Here is a 24,119-nt window from a genome sequence, read left to right as displayed (position 1 = left end):
AATCATCTAGGTTGGAAAAGACCTTGAAAATCATCCAGTCTAACCATTAACCTAACACTGACCATTCTCAACTACACCATATCCCTCAGCCCTATGTCAACCCGACTCAAACACCTCCAGGCATGGGGACTCCACCACCTCCCTGGGCAGCCCATTCCAACGCCTAACAACCCGTTCTGTAAAGAAATACTTCTAATATCCAGTCTAAACCTTCCCTGACGCCAGGGAACAATGGACCAGTAGGAACCTGTGTCTGCCTGTTTGTTTGTGGGAGGGCTGAAACCTGTCCCAGTAGGGCTTTAGATGTTAGAGTAGCTTCACAGTGATGCTTGAATCCCTGTCTTTCCCTATAGCCATATGCCCATGTTAGGTTCAGTCACACACTAGAACTCCTGTTCTCCATTAGTTTGCTGGGGAAGAGGACTGCCACTGATCCAAGGAAGGGAAAAAGAAATGTTCTTTCCCCAATCTTCCCACTGCTGAGTGAAGGTACCATGGGCCAAGTTCTGAGGAAGTGTTTGAAACTGAGGCACAGAATGGCTGGTCAACTTAGAGCAGGACTGTGTCAGGCTGTGTAGAGTGGCATGAGGTGAAGTGTGAGGCTAATCTTTTTAGTGCATTGGTAATACAACCATCAGTAATTTCAGTATCAACTTGTGATTAGAATCATAACAACACTGTTACCAGTACAGAGCTCATTTTTTCTTTAGTCTTTCACTTAGGTGACCATATGGGGTGGATTGACCTTGGCTGGTTGCCAGATACCCACCCAGCTGCTCGCTCTCTCCCCCTCCTCAACAGGCCAGGGGGAGAAAATAGGTTGAAAAAGCTGGTTTAGATGGATGAAGAAATAAACACATTATCTTGTAGGCTCAAAAACGTACGTAGAAAAGAGTTCATTGGCAATTTTCCACTGGAACCTGTTCCTGGCAATAGAGTCATATTGAAAATGCTACTCAGTTGGGTTTTTTTCTGAGTGAATTTGCAGTTTTGGGGATAACTTCTTCAATTTCAGGGATAACCTGAATTCTGGCAAATTCATTGATTCTGACTAAGATATTACTCCCATCACTCTTTTCTCTTCTGAAACATTCAGAAAAAGAGAGTTTTTTCTGACTGCTTAGCAGTTAAGCTTGGGGTCCAGAACTTTCTTCAGAGTCATTACTTGATGGCAGAACAATGATTGTTTATTGAACTATCTGTCTACCAAAAAATGTGTTATACTCCAGTGCAGTTAGTATATGTGGCTGAAATTTTGAAATAGCATAAGTATTTATTTTGATTATGCTGAAGCTAGTTGTCAGCTGTTCTCCAAAACTGTGCTGTAGTTTGCATACAGAGTTGAGTCTTTTGGCTAAAAATAATTTTCATGGAATATAAAGGAATTTTGACAATCAGCATTGGAATAGTAAATTTTGGCTACTAGGAACTGGGTTTTCTGTACCAGTATTTAATCATGATGAGTTTGCTCATCATGTTTTCCCAGTATAACAGAATCATTTTAGAGACAGGTCAATGTTAAGAGACCATGGACTAACCAAAGCACTTCATGATGCCCAGGAATCTTTAGGCCAATCAAGTGCATTTTCTATGAGTAAAAACTAGCAAGCTTAAAGACTTTTTATACAGAAGAATTTTACAAAATGAAGGAATTTGGGTAGTAACTGCTTTTCAGATTAAGCATACTTTCCCCCCCCTTTACCTAGTAAGACCTAAATTAAATCTGCCTTCAAGACATGTTGATACATTGCATATTTACAAACTTAAGCACTAATCCATTGAAGGTGGGGAATTTTTCCTTTGTCATTAATAGGGATGGTATTATTTTCTAACAAGTGAAAGTAACACAGCAGCATTCATGGTATTACTAAAGAAAAGAACAGCATTCAGAAGTAAGAGCATGAATAAGATCACTAAAAATAAGTAGTGTAAGTACAGGTGTTTTCTGTGGTGGTGTTTAAAAAAAAAAATCTTAAATCAGTTGGAAGAAACAGAATCTTTTGTATTTCAGAATGAGGGGATTTATTACAGATTCATTTCCTAAGGAGACAGATTTGTTGGTGGCTAAGCATGCAACAGAATAATATAGTAGTAACTGGTGGAAAAATGTGTAACAGCAAAAGTAAAACACAGTGTAGGGAAAGAAACTCTCATAATAAAAATGCGTGTTTCCTTAGGTTTATGTATTATTTTAACTTTGGCTCTTCAGCTGAATTCATTCAAAAAGCACAATATGTTTGTAAATCTTCCAATAAGTATCCATCAACAAGAGAAAATATTTTTTTTTTCTTTCATGTGTATGCATGCACATTGAGCAGGAAATACTGAAAACAAACCAAATACATTATCCTCTGTGATGGAGAAAAGCAGCTCTATTTCTTCCAAGATTAATATTCTCTAAAGTTATTTATTGTTTTCTTCCCCCAGTCTAGTTCCCAAACACATCATGATACTTTGCGGTTTTCTGCTAGTTTGTTTTTTTTTTTTAATGAGTTTTGCACATTCTTCTTATATTTACCTGTAAAATATAATGGCATTAAGTTTTCTCATCCCTAACTCATTCCCAAACTTATCATGAATTCCTTTTGAGTGTGTTCTGCATGGATTAGTAGCTGTGCAGACATTATGCTGTTCTGCCTCTGTACTTCAGTGTATGCCTTGATGCATATCTGTGTATTAAAGGGAAAAAGTCCTAAGGTTATGCTTTCCCTGACATCCAGCAGAAGAAAGAGGTTAGTCAGTCACTACTCACTGTGAATGCTGTTGAAGAGCACAGTAGCCATGCTGCTTCTGGCAAGAGAAGTTTGCATTTTCAGGCAGGTTTATGGTAAGGTTTTTGGCAGACTTTTCTTGCAGGCTTTCATTGAAGAGCAAGGACTGATGACAATAAACTGTAGAAGCAGGAAGAGGTTATTTTGTCTGAGCTCATTCATGATTTGCTTTTCCTGTTTTGTATTTTAAAATAACAGGAAAAAGAAATCACATTTACTTTAGGTATACTTGGTGAAATCCATTCTGCCACATAAAGCTCAACTCTTCCATTTTTATTAGACAAAGAGCAGAACAGTAATATATGTAAAATCTGCCCGTCCAATGTTTATAGCTGCAATGAAAAAAGAAACTGGAATATTTTTATGCCCTGGCACTGGATACTGTGGGGGCCTCTGGAATCCTTTGGCCCATCTCCACCCTACCATTCTGCTGACAAAGTGATTCGCAATTCTGAGTCTTATGATTTACAGAAGTGCCCCCATTCATTAGTACTGCTTGCACTTGTCTACATGGTTACCTTTTTTCACTCTTTTTCCAAAGACAGCCTAAAGGGAATGAGTTAACATACAGGATTTATAAAAAGAGTTGTAGCAGAATTAAATATGTTAATTTGCAGGTAGCTCCATAAGCAGAAGAATCCAAAGGCGTGACTTCTATTGATTTGTGTCACCTTTCCTGTGTGCGTTGTCTAATAAAGCTTCATCAAATGCTGCAGCTTTTCCCTGAGTGGGGGGAGGCAGTACTTACTGAGCTTTCTATTTTCATTATATTTATGGGTAATTGATACTTTTACTTATGCTGTGAAATTGGCAAAAACTAATATTTTTGGAAAACACTGGAAGACAGCACACTCCTTTCACTTTAGGAAAGGTTAAAAGTTAGAGTGGGGAAAAAATAGGGATGTTTAAAACATGATTACACAAGCTAGATCCAGATGTTTTGCTTTTATGGGTTATTGCTCGAGGTGTTACTGGTCCTTGACTGAAGCTTAACTGCTGAAGGTGGTTTGAAAAACCCAACAGACTTTGTATTAAAGTGGAAGCATCAAAATGTCATATGTGGCATCTCTGTTATATGGAAAATAACCTCCAAGCAAGGGGCAGTAGCAAGTCAAGTCTGGCTAAACGTTAAATCACTACAGCTTCTTCATGACTACCTGATTATATCTTTTAATTTTTGGCTTCTTTAATGATTTGAGAAGTAAAACCGGATTGTTTTCTTTGGGATCCACCCTCAGTTATTAGTCACAGGAGCATTTCTACATTATTTCTTTGAAAACCTAGTAAGTCCAGAGTGTTAAGTATTTTAAATGTGTTACAAAGCTAGCTGTCCCATCAATTTATCATGCATACAGTAGAGCAAAACTCAAATACAGTTCCCGATTTAAAAATGTAAGAAACAGTAACTTTTCTGTATATTTGTTTTTCAGATGAGTACGTTTTATCTCTCTGACTCATTCCCTCTTACTTTTTCTTACTTTCATTTTGAAAGTTGTCATCTTCATGTTTAATTTTATTCCTCATCTGATAACCATCTACCTTGCTGAAACCAGCATGTAATGGTCTTATTTCAGTTTTCACTTGATGTTTATTGAGGTTAAACTGTCAAGAAACACTGGAAATATTGCAGAATTTTTGGTATTACTGAACCATTTTGTGTACTCCACTAATGGAAGATATGTATCTAATACCAAGTGGCAAAACAGACTTAAAAAATCAAGAGTTAATGTTTTTTAACAAAAAAAAAAAATCTTCATTAGGTATTTCCAAAGCTTAGAGCTGTTTTGGAGTGGATTTTTAGGCACTGTAATACAACAGTAAATATATCTAAACAGTATCATCATCTGGTTTGATAAACTGGAATAAATTGTTGATATTTTTCTTTACCCAGGGAAATTACCGCTTCATGAAACTTTTACTGGCTCGTAGAGGGAACTGGATGCAGAAGGACTTAGAAGATATGACACCATTACATTTAACTACACGTCACAAAAGCCCAAAATGTTTAGCTTTGTTGCTAAAACATATGGCACCTGGAGAAGTGGATACCCAGGACAGAAACAAGGTAAAGATACTGCTTATTTTAAGACAACACTTGTAGCAGCTTTAGAAACTGGTGTTACATCAAACAGTTGTGTGTGAAAAATTATTTCAGTCATAACAAACTTTTTATGAGTCTTCAAAATAGTAGCTAACACTGGTATTATAATATCACCTTTAGAAATACTAGTATTTTCCTGATGGTAATGATGTAAAAGTTCATTTCACTGAGTTCATTGACATTCTTGTTGAGAGTACCTAGAATAATAGAGGATTCAAAAACCACTGGTTTTAAGGTCTAAGTCTTTCTGTAACATTGTGATCCTTGTTAGAATCTGGATAGCATGTGCTTATCTTGCTTTTCTTTGTTGGAAAAACCCTACATTTAGAATTATTTAATGATAAGAGTCACTAGAAAACTTTGTGCAAAAGGTCTTCACAGTATTTGTCAATATTAGCTGTCCATAGGTGCTACCCTTTAGAAATGTGTGGTGGGTTGGCTTTGGCAAGCAAACAAGTGCCCACCCAGCCACTCTCTCACTCGCCTTCCCCAATGAGACAGATGGAGAAAATAGATTTAAAATCTCATGGGTTGAGATAAAGACAAGAAGATTGATCACCAGTTACGGTCACAGGCAAAACAGACTCAGCTTAAAGAAAATTAGTTTCATTTGTTGCCAATTAAAATAGTTTTGTGTAGTGAGAAACAGAGACAAAAATTAGAACACCTTTAAACCACCACCATCCCTTTTTTCCTGGCTCAACTTTACTCCTTCACTTCCACTCCTTCACATCCATCCACAAGGGTGGTCCAAGGGTAAAAATACCCATAGACTAAAACTATCTGGTTGTCCTTTTTTCTGTATCTCCGTAAGTAAAAATGGACAATTTTTAGAGTCTACTAGTCATACATGACTTTTTGGCCTGGGATAGAATGTGATGCCATTTGTCAAGAAGATTTTTCTAACAGGGACAATGAAAAGTATCAAGTTATTGTTGTTATTATTATTATCATAAAATGGACCAGTTGGCAGCAGGTCTGCTATCAATGCACATGTACTGTTGCTTCCATGAGTGCATCATTTAGTGAGAGGGATGTGATGATGAACTTGATTGACATTCTGGCATGAGACTTTCATTTGAAGCAGAGCACCAGTTAGTTACTTTGACATCTGTTTTGTGAAACTGAAGACTTCCTCGGGAGAAAATGTGATCTTAACATTTTCAGAGCTTTATGTTACTACCTTCTTAGAATAAAGTCCTTCAGAATAATTTTCTGCATCTGTAGTGGCAACAGTTGCTTGAAAGGCCAGGACATCTCCAGGTGACTTTACAGGTATATCATATAGTGCATATAGCATCGTGAGTTGTCTCGTGTCCCTTTGCAAAGTCACATCATGCTCTACCACATCAATAAAATCACTTCAGAAGCACAATGACTTCTAAGAGCCTCACGAAATAATCTACTGATGTTTGTTAAAAATGACTATCATTAAAGTGACCATCCAGAAGAGATGATGGATCTTAGCAGGGAAGTGGTACAGTTCTGATTTACTATTACGCTTTATAGAAAGAGTCCACAGTAATAGCACACTAACCCATTTTAAAAGAAGGGATAGTTATTTAGCATATAGTAACTGTATTTTTTTGAGGTGCTCAGATTAGTGTTGTTCTTAAGTTTGAGTGCTTAGCAATGCTTGATTTAGAACTGTTGTCAAACAGTTGCTTCCATTAGCATTAATAGTAGGGTATGAGGAGGCATGGGACTTTCACGCAGTCCTGACAGATATTCTAGGTAAAGGATTTCTTGTGTTTCCACACACATTTTGAACAGAACAGATTCATCCCTCTTGCTGGCATGCTTAATGCGTGTTCTGTTTGGGAGATGATCACATTGCCTTTAGTAGACAGATTTCTAGTAATTATTGTGGACCTCTTAATCTGGGAATATCTGGTTTAAATGTCATGTGCTTGAGCAGTTTGTGTATCCTGAAATCTGAAAGACACTTCTTTCAAAGAACCCAGAGATATGAATTTTCCCTAAACCCAACTTTTTCTGCAAGGATATAGTAACAAAAAGTGAGACACTGTGAATGTAGATAGCAAAAGGAAGACTAAAAAACAAATATGTGTAACTACCATTGTCAAGGTAGGCATGGTATTTGGATACAAGTGGAACTGTTACTAATGATGGAGGCTTTTAAAGCATTGAGCAGAAAGGTCTCTTTCTTAAGATTTGTAAGTGATCTTGGAACTGTTGAAGAAAGTCTCCCAACCAGGCACTAATCTACCACTGATTCAAATGTGACTGCCCTGATCAAGTCTATTTGAATCAGCTGCTAACCAACATACCAGCTTGGCAAGGTTGGTCTTAGTGGAAATCATCATTCTGTATCTCATGTAGTGGGATTTCATTCTACCAGAAGAGGACATAGTAAGAGAAGGGGACTGGACTTTCTAGTGATATAACTTCTTAAACCCTGAAATCGTTATCTGATTTTATCATCTAGGAAGCAGCTGCAAGCCCAGTTTCCAACAAATGAATCTTCTGTCCCCTCTGAACAATGGAGTTGAGCCAGCCTGTGCCCTAGCAATCAGCTGTTTGCCTTCCAGGATATTCTAACATGTATCATGGAAACCCTGACTATAATTACAGCAGTCATTCTGGAGAGGTCATGCTGACTTCCTGACAATGTTAATTAATTAACAAAGGTATATGGAAACCAGCCAAAACCTTTTAGGAACCTTGCCTGTTGTTTAGCAGATTTCCAAGGCAGTATTAAAGCATTGCCAGATTTCCCACAAAGTGTAGAGCACTTTTATTGCAGTTCATGTCATGAGTAGTCACAGTAGCAAAGATGGAATTCAGGTTGATGAAAAGCAGTCTCAGGGACAGAGTCCAACACGTTTGACCCACTTGGGCACATAGTTTATTTGTTTCCCTTACTGCAACTGTGCGCATCAAGATTGTCAAATATAATTCCCGAACATGAGGGAGAACAACCGTCTTTTACATCTACTTCCATGTAGGCAACTGACTGAAAAGCAGGTTGTAGATGAGAAAAGCCAGTGTAGCCAAGGCTGCATTGGCCTCCTGGTAATCAATAGGTTTTGCTTTCATTGCAACTGTCAGTTTCTAGGGATATTGGTCAGCTCCACTTAACCTATTAAACATTTCTACTGCTAGAAGTTTTTCCACTTCAAATCCCGACAGGCTGTGATGGTTTGAACATGCTTTATGGTGCTAGGCTGTATGTCATGGTGCCAGTTATCAGACCTTTCCTTGCAGCCCCTCCAGTTGTGTCTTGGAATGAACTCTTCTTCAGTGAACTACCAAGTAGATAAAAAGGTTGTGCTATCATATTATGTTACCATGGTACTAAACTAACAGCTTAAAGCAATAAACATAAAAAATAGGCTCCTTTTTGCTTTCCTCCTTTACAGAGACATTAAGGGTACGATGGTGAACTCACACGTTCTATCTCACTGTTCAGGGATGTTAATCCAGGGTATCATAGGTTTATACACAAATGTCCCGCAGCAGTTATTTCTCTCAGTTTTCAAAGCAAAGAGAGATGGGAAATAAAATTCTTTCTATATCTTACAACCCTCTGCTACCTGGCAGTTGGGAGAGGTGTGCTTGATAAATAAAATACTTGTTAATTTACCAACACTTTGCTGTTTAAAAAAACCCCACACATTGGTTTGCTTTTGTAATTATGAACATCAGTAATTCCCATTAAAAGCCATTGGCAGTCAGGAATTGGCAATAGGAGCATGGATTGCCTTTTGTTGTTTTATTGGACTGCCATGGGTTAGTCAGTGGGCATTAGATTCAGTAATATTCAACCTCAGAATTGTGAGTGATCAAGGAGAGTACAGAAAGTCAAAACCTTTGCTCAGGATGGATCCAAGTCCAGTGTGAGTACTCAGTGCCATCTTCCACTAGTGGAGAGTAATCTTCTTATATGCTTCTCCATTAATTTGTGTTATTCCAAAAGATTTTCACATTTAAGAGGGACCAAACTAATTACTGCAGTTGTTCTGTAGTGCAGCTATGTTGCTGAGGCCTGCTTCAGATGATCATTCTAACTTGGACATGATTGCTTAATACCAAGCTCAGAAATTTTCTTCAGGTCTGAAATTGCTGCATCCGATGGCATTGCCCTCTTGTCTGGCTAAGTAGCATGGACAGCATTCTCCTGCCATAGTTCAAGAAATCCTCGTATGAAGCAATTAAGCTCCTACCAGAAATACTTATATTCCAAGCATAAGGGCTTCTCAGTGTGGATCTCATGTAAGATAGTGTGGCTTAGACCTAATTGAGACCTCAGTAGCAAAGATGTGGGAGTATCTACTCTTAGGTAGATGGGCCTCTTGTTCAGTTGTCTTTAAAGCCTGTTTTCCACTGATTTTGAGTTGTTACCTGTACATGTGCTCCATTTTCTGTCAGCCCTCTTTATTGAAGTGTAACAAAAGATTGCTCATTTACCCATTGTTTAAAGTTGGTTTTACCTGTGGTCCCTCCCCTCTGCTCAGCACTGGTGGCGCCACAAGTGGAATGCTGTGTCTACTTCTGGGTTTTCCAGTACAGTAAGGACATAGACATACTGGAGTGAGTTCAGTGGAGAGCCACAAAGATGATTAACAGATTGAAGCATCTGACATCAGGGAGAGGCTGAGACCTGCGAATGTTTAGCTTGTAGAAGAGACAGTTGAGGGATGATTTTACTGATGTGTATAAATGCCTGATGGGAGGCAGTAAAGAAGATGGAGCCAGACTCTTCTGAATAGTCTCCAGTGAACAAACAAGAGGCAATGAGCACAAGTTGAGAAATAATAAATTCTGTTTAAACCTGAGAGAATATTTTTTTACTGTGAAGGAGGTCAAACAGTGGGACAGGTTGTCCAGAGAGGTTCTGGAGTCTCTACCTGTGGAGGTAACTAAAAATCTGACTGGACAGTATCCTCCTGATCAACCCGTTCTAGTTGACCCTGCTTTGAGTAGAAGAGTTGGACTAGGTGGTCTCTTTCATTCTGTGAAAACATAGTTAAATCATATTTCAGGTTCTAACCAACTTTAATTTTCATTTTATATTAACTTTTCAATGTGTTTGTAAAACTTGTGAATACTGTGTTCCAGCAAACTGCATTGCATTGGAGTGCCTACTACAATAACCCAGAGCATGTGAAACTTCTCATAAAACACGATTCAAATATTGGAATCCCTGATATTGAAGGAAAAATCCCACTTCACTGGGCAGCTAACAACAAGGACCCTAGTGCAATTCACACAGTGAAATGTATTCTGGTAAGAAAGTCTATTATATATATAATACTCTCTGTATCTATTTACTCTGATAGAAATGTTTTTTATTCTCTTGAAATTTTTCATGTTACTGACTCTTCGAGAATGAAATTGTTTGCTTTTCCTAATATCCAGAATTTTGTAGGAAGTCACCTTTAATATTTTTGCTCTCTTGAGCTCTCTTGAGGTTTCTTCTGAGTTCTGTGGGTGAATATCTTTGCTCTAATTCATGGACTCTCTCTATATTCTCTTAATTAGTTTGATGTGTGATGTGTGTAACTATTTGTTTGGGGGATAAGGGAGGGAGGAAGGGCTTGCAAGTTCGCCTAGTTAAAATGGCCAGTCATATTACTCATCTCAGTTGCATCTTGTACACTGATTTCTTTGTTGTGTGTCTTTTCTTCATTATTTGAAAGTTTCCTTCTAGTTAACTACTGAAAAGTCTAATTTAATTTGGACTTTCAAGTCAGAATTCTGGGAAATAGTTGATCGATTATCAGTCAGCCCACTATCAGTTTATTGACAGACTTTCCAAATATTTTTGTGTACAGATTTAATAATTTTCCCTTGATGGCATATTTTCTTTTTCTGCAGTATTTCAGCTTCATTTTCTGTTCTGACAGTTATAATGAGTACAATGAAATAATGTACTCAGCGTGATTTTTACCTTGATCTTTATTCTGTGGAAATCTCTGAACTTCACTAGCATGGAAAGATACAGAAGTGTCTCAGTTGAATTTTTCTCTCGTATTACAACAATATCTTTATATCTTTGTCTTTCAAAGGTCTTTCAGAACTAGACACATATTGATTGTAAGCTAACTACAATGACTTATAAGTCTTTTGCCTGATTAGCTTGCAAGTTGAGAACTTATGTGTGGCATATGAAAATTTGCTTTGCTTTTCCCCAAATCACACTGATAATCTTACAGTTACTGATACTTTTTTTCTACTATAAAAGTAGTTTTTGAGAACTTTCCAGTGTTAAATTAATGTGATTTTATTTCTGTATTACTTCTATTTATTCAAGACATTTGGAATTTGGACTCAGTTGTGAAATAATTTATCACAAGCAGAATTTTGTCACAAAGTTTTAATTCATATATACTATCTACTTTTCTGCCATGCTGGAGAAATAAATTTGCTGAAAAGTAGATAAGGATTGCTGTATTCAAACACAGACTTCTTTCAAACATTAGATAGTCAAGGTAAATGTTTTTAAAAGTTGAGGTGGGTTGGCCCCAGCCAACAGCCTAACACCTGCACAGCCACTTGCTCACTCCCCTCTTGCGAGACTGGGAGAAAATAGAAGGAAGGTAGAAGGACTCGTGGATGAAGATAATGAGTTTAGTATGGAAAACAAAAGCTGCATGAAAAAAAGGGAGTTTATTCACTACTTCCCATCAGCAGGCAGATGTTAGCCACTCCCAGGAGGGTGGAAAAAGAGCTTCGGAATGTTTAATTGTTGCTTGGGAAGCCAAACAGTGTAGCCATGAGCATCCCCCCTGCCGCCTCCTTTCCCTGAGCTTTTTTTGCTGAGCATGATGTTGTATGGTATGGAATATTGCTTGGGTTTATTTGGGTCAGCTGTCCCAGCTGTGTCCCCTCCCAGTCTCTTGCCCACCCCCAGCCTACTCACTGGGGTGAGCAGGGGAACAGGGCAGGATGAAAAAGATAAATCCTTGATGCTGTACAAGCACTGATAGCTTGTACAGCAATAGCCAAAACACAGGGGTGTGATCAACAATTTTAATCATAAATAGAAAGCCCAGCACCGTACCTGCTGCTGTGAGGAAAATTAACTCCGTCCCAGCCAGATGCACTACAAAAGGTCAAAAATTCCTGTCTCCTTACGGAAGTTGTTCTCAAAGATTTTCTTTAAGTAATACAGAATCATGATCATGTCCAGGGTTTTTTGGTTGTTTTTTTTTTACTCTGACAGTTAAAGAAGGGTATTCTTGATTCCATCTAGGCTTTTTTATGCATCAAATAGTTATACCTATATATGCTTATTGTTGGAGTAACATAAAAACAAGTTTAAATGAAATAGTAATTTAGCTTACAGAATATACTATAAAAGTTGATGATACAGAAGCATTGTTACTAGGTAATCAATCTGTTGATGAAATCTGTTGCTGGGTATAAATACCGTTTTGTGGTGGTACCTCTGAGTTTAATCCTTTGGTAAGATCTTGTCTTCTTTCCAAACTGAAGTGTTGTTCTTACTTGTCTTGATAGATATCTACCTAGCAGAGCTCACAATCTTCCCTTCCTTTCTTAGCTACTGTTTGCCATATTACCCAGTTCCAGATCTATTGCCCAAGCATCACCTTTGATTCTCATTCCTCTCTAGGTCTTCATATCCAGGTTAGAGTGTGAAAAACTATAAAGTTTTCTGCATGATATTTCTAACGTACGTACCCATACAGTTAAAATTTCTGTCATCTTGTGTCTTAACTTACATAATTGCATTTCTAAGTTCATGAGAATATTGTCTTGTAGTGATAGCAGTGCAAAAGGCATACGACTCTGTGTCACTGTTGCCTCTCCATTTTTCAAATCGCATCCAACAGAAACCATTTGTCTTTGCCTTCATGATAGAGGGTTGTAAGCTGTAAGCTATGTGCCATTGCTCAGATAGCAGTCAGATATTGATATCTACTGCTGGTCAATCTGCGTTGGCAGCCTTTATTGCCTGCTGACTAAGTTATGAAAAACAACATTGCTGTTTTTTCTCTCATGTTATATTTAACACTCTGGAAGAATTCCCTAGAATTTTTTTTTTCTAGTTTTTAATATATTTTTTTTCCCCCATTTGTTTCTAGTGTCCTACTTGGAATTCTCGGGTGCTGCTTTACAAAAACTTGACAAAAGTTAAGCTGCTGGTTTTATTGAGACCACAGTCTATGATATTGAAAAATACTGTCTTGTTTTTCTGTGCTCTACCATCTGGATGTGTCCATTTGTTGTCTTCTGTTTATAAATTCATAAAATTAAGGATCATCTTTCTGTTTGATGTTTGTACAGTACTTAGCTCATTGGGATTGTCAAAATAAACAATAATGAAGAGAGCTCAACTGAATGCTGAAGAAGTAGGTTGGGTTTGCAGGGCTGACATTTATGCACAAATTGGTTATATCTATTATTGAAACCCAGCAAAAATGGAACTCATGACATATTTCAAAAGTAAACATGTGAAGTAGAGAGAAACTCTAATCTGGAGATCCTCTCATGGTCAACTTCCTTTTCCACCTTTCCAGATTCAGCAGTGCTTGGTTACATGACAAACGTTGGGAAGATTTAAGGAGAAAAGAACAGAATAAGGTTCCATTAATATGATGGAAGCAACTGCTTAGTACTGTCTGTCTATTTTGTATCTCTTCTCTTTATTTATTCCTCATGGTAAGAGACATGACATTTATTTATACAACACTTGCCATTATTGCCTACAATTCCATTGTTCTAATTGCTGCAGAAAAATGCTTAGCTTCTGTTTCTTCTGTGTATTGTGCTTAAAGTATTAATATACTATGACAGTTTAATTACAGCTAGTTTTACACCAAAACCACTTAAAATCCAAAGAAATTATACTCTTGAATGTAGGCAGAAAGAGGCCTAGAAAAATTTAGTTTAAGTGGCCAAAAATTTCAAAACACATGAGTTCTTTGAGACTAGAATATAAATAGTGCCTTTGTCATTAAAAGATTCTCTACCATTCTGCAAAACTAACACTTGTGATTATGGGGATATGTTCTGGGGAACATCAGTGACTTTTAGCCAGGAATTTTAGGAGTCATTTATTTAAGATGTTGTTGTGCTTCGAGAAGGCTTGAAAATGAGTTTTCCAGATTAGATTAATAAATTATAGGTAAAGTGAAGAAGCATTTGTTTTGTTTGTCCATTTTGTTCAAACAGGTTTTCCTCTGATGAAGTTAGAATTTCAGTAATAACTTCTGTGCATATCATCATTGATTTTTAGTCATTCTTAAAAGTGATTCTCATAAAGATCACTTCTGAATTTTTGCAGTGGACTCTATACTCCCCCTGCTGAGCTCTTTGACTAGTTAGCTTTCTCTTGAGAATTATTAAAGCTAAGGAAGAACATAAAACTTCACTTTTCACTGTAATGGCTCAGATAAATGCTTTTGAATGTTTATTAAAAGAAGTGTTATTCGTGCTTTGATTATTGTGGTTTGTACGTGTAACAATGTTAACTTTGTATTTTCAGTTAAGAGCTTTATATTTATCATTTTTTTATGTTTTTAATAGATTATCTGTTATTGAACTAGCGGCTAGATATAGTAATGAAGTACAGTATATTTCAAGTATGTTTTTTTGGTTTTTTCTTTAGCAAAACACTACTGATATCTAAAACTGATGCAGTTTTCTTATATGAGACAAGCAACTTCATTGGCATTTACATACAGTATGCAAAGTATGTAAATGTTTAACTTTAGCAAACTTACATTAATCAACTATTAGGAGGTTTGAGTTGACACTGTTAGAAAGTAAGACAGTAAGAAACAAAGAATTGGGACATTGCAGAGTTTGGGCTACTATTGCAGTATTAATTTAGCCAGATTGCATTTAAGAAGTATGGTTAAATATAACTCTAAATGTATTTGGGTTTTTATCTATTAAATAGAACATATAGAATGTACAACCTTGGTCAATTAATATTTGAATAGAAACCATAACTCTGGAATTTCCTGACTTTCTGCTTCTTGATTTATCATTCTCAATGTTTAGATGTTCGTTTTCTATGTAATAGTTACTGCATTTCAAATAATGCAAATATAAGTGATTTCATGGCCTATTTGTGTACCTAGTGAAGTCAATAGGAAAAATTGCAATTAGTTTAGTGAGAAAGGGGTCTGGAACTTGTTTTAACTTAAGCTGCACTGATCACAGTCTCTCCCTCCTCTTTTGTAAATATATTATAAGATATAGTGTGGCTCTGTATTTTCAGGAGGATTGTTTTTCTCAGTTATCATGGGTTAAAATCCACTCTAGTGTTGGAAGTTAAAAACCTCAGGACTACATTCCTTTTTCTTTTGCACAAGGTTCCCATGACTTCAGTGAATTGTTCTGAATTGTTGGAGACAGAACAGCAGACTTACTCTCTATAGTTTATTTAAGCTATGATTTTGACATTCTGCTTCTGCTCTAGATGGCTGGTGTCCCTGACTTTCTACTGTTTTATTGCTTACCATTTTCTTTAGAGATACTTCTTTTTTCAGGAAAGTTTAAAGTTTATATGTCATGGGCCTTTATGGTATTTGCCATTTGGAGATCTCTGCAACGCTAAGATGGTGTTCATTTGTACCTGTTATATTCTTTTGCCTGAGAAAGAAAGTTACAAAGAGAAATCTGTCTAGAAAAAAGTTGATGAGAGAGGAAATGATCATAATACGAAGCTATATAGCTAGGGGCCTTATGTGAAAGTATTTTAGCATGTTTTTAAGAAAATGTGATGAAAAGTCAAGTTGTATCTATTAATGCCTATGTTATGTGATCAAATGACTAATCAGGATACTTTAAAAGATTTTTTTATTCAAAATTAAGCTCATTACAAGTAGGTGCATTCATCAGAAGTACTCTCTAACTTGCTTCTACCCTGTCAGCTAGAGACCTTGACATCTCCTTTAGAAATACTCTGATAGTCCTGTGGTTTAAAAATGCTAGAAAAATATTATAATGAAAGACATAAGATAAACTTGTGCAAAAAGGAAAGTGTCCTAGGAGAAAAATATGAAGATATATATGTTGTGTTCAAACTTAGAAGATCTAGTTATTTTCACAAGAGCCTGAGTTAGTCTTTTAAAGATCTGTGTAAGGAGCTACTTGCACAACAGACTGGTAAAACTACACGATACGTATCAAAAATCAGGTCTTGTACAATAAGCGAGTAAGTATAAAAAAATTCCATAAGAAATACTTGAAAATAGCCTATACTGTAACAAAAGTATTTGGTTGTAGAGCTATATTACACTGAACAAGGACAGTTTATCTCCTTATTATAAGACTCAAAAAAAATGAATTCTGTAAAGAGTATGTAGTTTTTCTCTTCAACTTAATTTTTATTTTTTTTAAAGGAAGCTGCACCTACAGAATCTCTGCTTAACTGGCAAGACTATGAAGGACGGACTCCCCTTCATTTTGCTGTTGCTGATGGGAATGTAGCAGTTGTTGATGTCCTGACCTCCTACGAAGGCTGCAACGTGACATCTTATGACAACTTGTTTCGAACTCCCCTTCACTGGGCAGCCTTACTTGGTAAACTGGACAATACTGAAGTAATTTAATAATTAATTGACTGTAGTGTTTAATCTTTGTTTCTGTTTTTTATTTAATTCCAGCCTGGCATTATGCTAACTAATCTTTTGGAACAATAATAGTTTTTGCTAGACCAGGATTAGAAGTTTGTGTATAGACTGGGTTTTTTTAGCTTTAGATTCTCCAAATGCATTACTTAAGCAGGTGATATGTGCTCATGATTTAAGAACAATTAGAGCATATTGAGATGTTCTTGCATATGTTCTTTGTTCATAGGTTAAAAAAACCCTGGTACTCTAGAGCAGCGGTGTCCGGAGTGGGGTGTGCACACCCCAGCGTGTATGAAAGACAATCCATTGCGGTGTATCAAGAAAATATCAGAACTTCTGTTTATTTTTTATCTGAAAAAATAAGAAAACTTTACTAATATTTAACATACGGATTGATGCTAGCACCCTCACTTGGTCCATATGTGAGACGGTCACATAGGGTTTGCAAGGTGCTTGTGTCAACACAGAGGGGTTGACAGTGGCATCATCACTCCTTTGTTCACTTTCAGCTTATTGCGATGTATTACAGTTTACGTGTGCCTGGTGAAGTATAAATTTAAGGATTATATTATCTAGTTTTTACTAAAATAGACAAGTGACTTAAAAAGATTCCTGCAAAGAAACCATAGATAATCTGATAATGACAGCACAAGTGAACAAGAAGAAGATGGCAGAGCTGACACTTCTCCTACTCCTAGTACAATCTCTTAATCAGACACATTATGACAATCTAATCAGATCTGACAAGAAGTTTTATTCAGATAAATTTTTTTTCTGTTCAGATTGCTACCCTGAGATTCAGATGCTCTGTAAATTATAATCTTGCATATGTGAATTCTTGATGGTTTGGTTTTACAGGTTACAAAACCGGATCTTTGCAAACCAGGTGAAAACCTTATTAAATATCTATAACCTAAATACAAGGAAATGCAACTCATAAAATGACAGGCACAAAAATAATATGATTGAGAAAAGTGACCTTCTGTTTTCTCTTCTCCTATGTGCAGGAGGAAAAAATAAACACCATGTGCCAGATCAAAAGAAAGAATCTTCAAACACTCTCTCTCCCCTTTTAACAGGCTTCGTCCCCATGACCCTCTGGGACACTGCAGACAAAGCATGCCAATAAAAGAATCAGATTGCTCACTGGAGCGAATTACTGCAACTCCAGTGACAATATACATGTAGTTTGAATATGTTTATTTAAAAAGAAAAAAAGAAGAGTGTTCTCAGGTTTACGTTCAAGTAGGAATATGGAATTTTTACAGAGAAACTGTGAAACTTTTTAAGTGTCATAGGATCAATCTACCAAAGAAGTAGTTATTATCACTTGGTTCTGTCCAAGAAGCAAAATTTATCATGCTTTGGAATTGATTGTATTGAAGAGAGTAGTTTTTGTCTGTTGGAAAAATGCATTGTCTAATCAGTGTGGGATAAAGGGGGAAGACATGCCAAGACCTCCAGAATCCTTTGTGAATTTGATGAGGTTTCTAGGTGGCATATGCCCATGGGGAACTTCTGACTGGTAAATCATGGTTAATTTTTAGTGTTCTGTTTTTAAGTTAGATACTGGATGCTGTATATAGATTTTGAAAAATCTAAAATGTTACTAAATGGATTAACAGTAGGAGGTTTTAAGTATTGCATGGATACAGCCACAAATAATCTGTTAAAAGTGATGGGTTGTACATGACTGCATCTTAGGGCATTGTTGCTCCTGTTACCTTTTCTTTGGTGTAGATAAAAGCCTCAGCCAAGTTACATCTCTTCTAAATAGAAGAATTACAGAAAGGACAGTTCTTGACCTCAAGAATTGAGTTCTAATGTTTACATTAGTGTCCAAGTGAGATCCATCTTTGCCCGAATTTATTTACTGTTGCACACAATACTGAATTTTTTTTCAACTCCCTCAAGCCTTCGTTCTCATAGATATTTTAGCTAGACCTCCTGTCCCGATAAGAGTTCAGTTACCCTTTTCTAGTTGTGTCTCCTGAAAGTTCAGGCAACTTTTTTTCCAGGTTCAGTACTCCTATGGTACTCCTATGTTTTTTCTCTTAGGATTCCACTCAGAACCAACTTCTGGTGCACCTCAATTCACTTCTTACAGTCTTGAGATGGGAAGAGCAGAGCAACATTACATCTTTTCTTTTTAGTGGTTTTCTGATAGGAAGGGACAGAATGTTATGTTCTCGGTTCAGGCTTGTTTTAATGGCTGAAAGGAAAGAGGAGCTTTCCTGTACACCCTAAAGCCCCTAGAAGAATATAATCCCTGCATAGCTGTTCATCCTTTCTGACCCAAGTTGACCATTTTCTCTTGTTTCTGGTACTTCTATGCATATAAAGTTTGAAAGTGCCATTTGACAAAAGAAGGCTTGCCTAGCCACCCATCTCTTAGGTTTTTGAAAGCTACAGACCATAACTGTTACACAACTTCATTCTGTAATTGTCAGTGTTTTCATTAAAAAAAAAGTCTACTGCTAGTAGAAAGGTTTACCTACCTTTTTTCATTTATTCTAAAGAAATTCAAGTCAACTGTGCAAAAGTAACAAGCTGCAAAATTGATTGTTTTCCCCACATGCAAGATACTGGGAGATTTCTCCTGTAAAATCAGAGTATTTTTGTGTGATTTATGCCTTATAGTATCTGTTAAAACACCAAAAATATTCTGTGAGCTGCATATGCCTACAAAAGAAAGCATATGAAAGGATCAGTTGACTTTAGTAGCAGTATCCTATATTATGTCTTTGTTTTCCTCTCTGTGAAGCAGACAGAAAGCTTACCCATCTCCCCCAAATGTTGTGATTTTAATCTAAAAACACTCTAATCTTGTTTGATGGAAGGAGTTGCGTGTGTCAGTTTGTTGCTTATTACAGATACGGCAGCTGGTAGTAGACTAGCCTCCAGATTCTGCTATACCTCTTCAGTTGAAATTTTGGTTGAATGAAACCTAAGAATTTATACTTAAGTTCTGTAAAACAGTGTGATGTAGGATGAAATTGTCAATGTTGGTTTAGCCTACCTTTTAATGTAGATGGATGAATGCTCATCATCTTCAGTCTGTGTTCATTTTACTGCTTCTGACTGACCTCTCACTCAAGTGCAGCGTCTCAACTGAGTTATCAGAAGCTTTTTCTGGAAATGTTCAACTCATATCACAGTTGTCTGACCAGCTACTGCTGGTTTCCTTGTTTAGGGAAATGCTCTAGTGATGTCTTTTAAAAGAAATAGGAAATATTTCCACATGTTCCCATTCATAGGTCATTCTGATTTACAGATGCCCATCAAAAATAAGGATACAGCGTGTGAACTGGAAACATTATTGGGAATAAGGTGCACACCAGGCTTAATAGTTCAAATATCAATTCTTATGTTTTTCTCTTATGTTTCAACTAATAATGGCTACAACACAAGCATACTATTATTTATGGAAGTCTGTTCATTTTCTTCTGTGGTTTGTTTTTTTTTTTGATAGGGAAGTGTTTAACTTTAGGATTGAATACATATCTGGTTTTATAATATTTTTCTCAGGTCATGCACAGATTGTCCATCTCTTATTAGAAAGAAATAAGTTTGGAACTATCCCATCTGATAGTCAAGGTGCAACACCCCTACATTATGCAGCACAGAGCAACTTTGCTGTAAGTAGCACATACCCTAAATGTGAAGTAAATATATTTTGCTGAAATATTTCTAATGTAACAAAGTGTTTAAGTTGTTTTTAAAATCATATAAACACAGTGTTGTCTGCACAAGCTTAATTCAGAATTTTCCTACATTATGTGATATAAATGTAGTTCATTTCAAACTATTAAAAATAAATTTTAAAAAACTAAATTGCTGTACAAAGAAAGGCCCTTTGATCTGTATGTTTGCATCAGAACACACAATAGTCATTTAGGTACTCCACTAGAAAGCAGAATGGCACCTACTATTTTACAGTGCTTTCACCTTTTGTCTCATTATAGCAAAATGTAAGCAGTTAGAAGGTATCTAGAGTAAGATCACCCATATGAGTATTTGCACAGCTGCTTCAGTACCAGTCAAACCAGTCTTTGCCTTCAAGAAGGTGATTAACTTAGGAATATTTGCTATTATGAATGAGCTCTTGTCTCATAAAGCAAGGCTAAAGAGCGAATACCTTAGAATCATAGAATGGTTTGGGTTGGAAGGGACCTTTAAAGGTCATCTAGTGCAACCCCCCTGCAATGAGCAGGGACATCCTCAACTAGATCAGGTTGCTCAGAGCCCCGTCCAACCTGACCTTGAGTGTTTCCTGGGGTGGGGCATCTACCACCTCTCCGGGCAACCTGTTCCACCTTTTGTCACAATTCTTCATGAATACCATATATTTTAAAGCTTGTAAAAGTTTTTAGTATTTTAAAAATATTTTTTAAATTCAGACAACAAAGAAAATTGGTTTCTCAAACAGCCTAATTCTTATATTTTGGTAGAATAGGTAACTTTTTACCAGAGCAAGATCGGATGTGGTAGAGCTCAGTATAAAACTCAGCAGTTTAATGATTGTTGGTCATAGATGTTATTATAGAAGTAGTTCTCAAGCACTGGAACTTAAGAAGTCTTTTTTCATGCCGCTCTCTCATAGTTGAATTATACCATGCACAGTAAACTGAGAGCTCCTATCTCTGTTTTCTTCAGTTGTATTATTCATAACCTCTCTTTACAAAAAGGGTTATTTAGTGTCTAATTAATGTAGTTATGTAGCGCATATCACAGCATTTTCTTAACAGGAATACTCATTTGGGTCTTTCTTGCCAACATGTTAATTTTCATAAAACAAGTAAAATTTTAATGCTCTTAAGAACCATTCGAGTTAAATCCAGAAGTACTATTGAAAAAGGGAACCGACCAATGTATATTAATGTCACAGCTGTCACCTTCTGTTTCCTTCTGAGAGTGAGTTTTGGGGTTTTGGTGGAGTTTTTTAGAGGTGGTCTTAGTATGACCATACAGATATCTTTTAAATTCAGGGTTTCATTGGAGCGTATCTCTGTGTATAATTTACACCTTTTTAGAGAATTGTTTATTGATGCTGATTATTGTCCTTTATGTGGTATGTACAATTTGGGTCTGATTCACACGCCTAAAATATTTATGTTGTAAAAGCCTTTCTAGTTTGAGTCAGACTCATGGGAAAGATAGAATGTTTTTATTTACAATCCGGTGATTATCTCCACATGCTTTTATCTTTTTTCTTTTCTTTTCTATATTGATATATTCCTAAAAAATGATTTTTCATACTGGCTTTCTTTCTCTAGGCTTGATTCAGTTGTATGAAACATCTTCATTATTTTGCTGCCTTTTGATCCCACCAGCCAGTCAAACTATGATATTGTTTAGGTTTTCATGGGGAAATTCTTCTGTAATCTTATGTACTCACAATGAATGTACTGTTTCCCATCTTACATGAAGAATCAAACAGGACGGTCTCATTTAGATCTGAAAGCCTCTTTTAGCTGATGTTGTATCCAAGAGCCCCTGTTCATGCATGCCTAAATTATGTCTGGAGCTTCTCTTTTTTATGATTCCAGCTGTTTCTGAGCACCACTATTTGCTTTTTTTCTCTATTACATACAAATCCTTGAGTAATTCCCACCACTGCATTCCATATACATAGTGAAACAACTGAGTGGAGACACATCCCTGTTTGTTTTGGCAGTAGCATCTGTATAACAGAGCGCCACGTTCTGTTCAGTCCGCCCAAGTCTGGATAGGCATGGTGTTTCTCAGTTAAAATGCGATGTATCTTAGACCTTAACAAGAAGAAAAAAGTTTGTTCTTTTGTGTTTATTATGAATATTTGCATTGCATTCAGTTTTATTTAACTCAGTATATTGTTCTTTGCTCTGTTTTTCTGCATGTTACTTACTCTAATATGACGCTTTTGTCTCTAAGATGAGCTTATCCCCAAGTTAATACTTGAGGAAAGGAAAAGTTCTAGAAGAAGTTACCTACTATAACCACCCAAATAGATTGCCTGAAATTTAGATGGCTAATGTATCCCACAGAAGGTCCAAATAAACATCCTTTTTAAATTTTTGAACTTCATGTGTGAAGGCAGATGCTCTATTATTGTTGATTTTAGTATGCAGAATGCAGGACTAAATATATATCAATTTTTCCTGAAATTTTCCAGAGATGTCCAAGACAATGTACTTCCATTTCACATACTTGTATAGAATGATCTAGTAAATGAAATGTAGAGACCCCTGTCTTATTTTTGAATGTTCAAAAATAATATTTAGTATTTTTTAGAATTTCTTGATAGCACAGAATGAAATGATCCAATTTACTTCTCTCCTTTACTGTTGTTTTTCAGCTTTGTTGTTTTTTATTTTGTTTTCTCCACTTTTTTTTAATAGAGATAAAATAGATGTGATTTTTCCATGACAAAATATATACAGAATTAAACTGATTGATACTTCTGTTTTCTGGTTTCTTAACCATCCTGTTCTAATTTAATTTCATTTTGTTTTCGAGTTGTGATAACTTCATTTTGGAAAATAACTCATATAGCACTAATGGATTTTATTCCGCTTTTTCCCATTAAAAACTAGAAAGAAAAAAGTGGTTGAAAGAAACGTTGCTTTGCTAAAACTTAATGGAAAAATAAAATTACTTATTTATGTTTGTAGGATGCGTGCCTTAGTATTGAAAAGGTCCAGCCTTCATACTGCTTTTCACTTTGCAGGATTTCAAGCAGTGCAGAGTACTGGTAGGGTGCTGAGTTGCTGCCCTAATGAGTAGCTGTTTGTGTCTGAGATGTAGTGGTGGTCAGTGTGAGTACACAAAGCTATAAGCACATGCTGGTTTGTGAGGAAGTCTTAATGCTTCCATTCCTCATTATTTCTGGCTGGACCTTTTTATTATAAAATGATAGTTCAGATATGGACCCAAATTCACGAAGCTGTTAGGATCTTAGGTCACATTAACATAAGAAAAATGAGAAATTTCCTATTTCTTTAGAGGAATGAATAAGTAGTAGTTAAAAAGAATCCAAACTAATCAATAGGACTGTAGGCATTTAAACACCTTTGTGATTATAAGCTTTTGATTCCTTATACCCAAGGAATTCTCATCCTACCCAGAGCAGTGATAGAGCTATTTTGGGGTCACATGGGGAAACAATAAAAAAGAGTTAATACTAAAATATAAAAATAAAATAAGATAATGAAACCCGCTTTTTTCAGTTTTTACTGGCTAGCCTATCAGTGGCTCTTAAGACATGTTCACCAGCTGTTAAATACACAGCCTTTGTAAGGCATTAGATAGAAAAAGGAAATCTTCCCCTAATTCTTCTTCTAGCAGTCATGATTTCCTCTCCCTTCCTTTCCTGTTGTGGTTTATTAAGAATTTAGCAGCAAGTTAAACAAATGGACTCGTTTACTGAGAGCTTAACACAAACACAGCATTTGAAGAAATAATTCTTTTTGCTTTTGTTTAAATAGAGATTTTAGTGTGACAGTTACAGTGGAAAGCCTGGACTCAGGTATAAAGGTTTTCTTAATCTTTTTTGATTTATAATACTTCAGTAATTAGTAAGCTGTTGATACTCTTAAATATTAGGAAATATGTCTGTGTTGCCCCAAAAGTACTTTTTTTTTTAATAGCCAAATTATTAGAATTTGACAAACTAAAATATTTGCATGTGCAGTC

The 24,119-nt window shown here is 36.2% G+C and overlaps 1 protein-coding gene across 3 annotated transcripts in view; it reads left to right on the top strand.

Moving 5' to 3' along the window:
* Positions 1-24,119, top strand: part of INVS (inversin) — a 99,665-nt gene that overhangs the window by 37,796 nt on the left and 37,750 nt on the right. For 2 of the 3 annotated variants that reach the window (XM_074876532.1, XM_074876523.1), the window contains exons 4-7: positions 4,663-4,836; positions 9,955-10,122; positions 16,215-16,395; positions 19,974-20,083. In XM_074876532.1, the coding sequence (XP_074732633.1) occupies positions 4,663-4,836; positions 9,955-10,122; positions 16,215-16,395; positions 19,974-20,083 (633 nt within the window). Of the gene's footprint in view, positions 1-4,662; positions 4,837-9,954; positions 10,123-13,392; positions 13,522-16,214; positions 16,396-19,973; positions 20,084-24,119 lie in introns of those variants that run through there. The other variant, XM_074876541.1, reaches the window with a different exon arrangement.

Source organism: Strix uralensis, chromosome 1, assembly GCF_047716275.1.
Source record: "Strix uralensis isolate ZFMK-TIS-50842 chromosome 1, bStrUra1, whole genome shotgun sequence".
NCBI classification, from domain to species: Eukaryota; Metazoa; Chordata; class Aves; order Strigiformes; family Strigidae; genus Strix; species Strix uralensis.
Note: the sequence above shows the minus strand (reverse complement) of the source record. Positions and strands in the feature narration are given on the sequence as shown.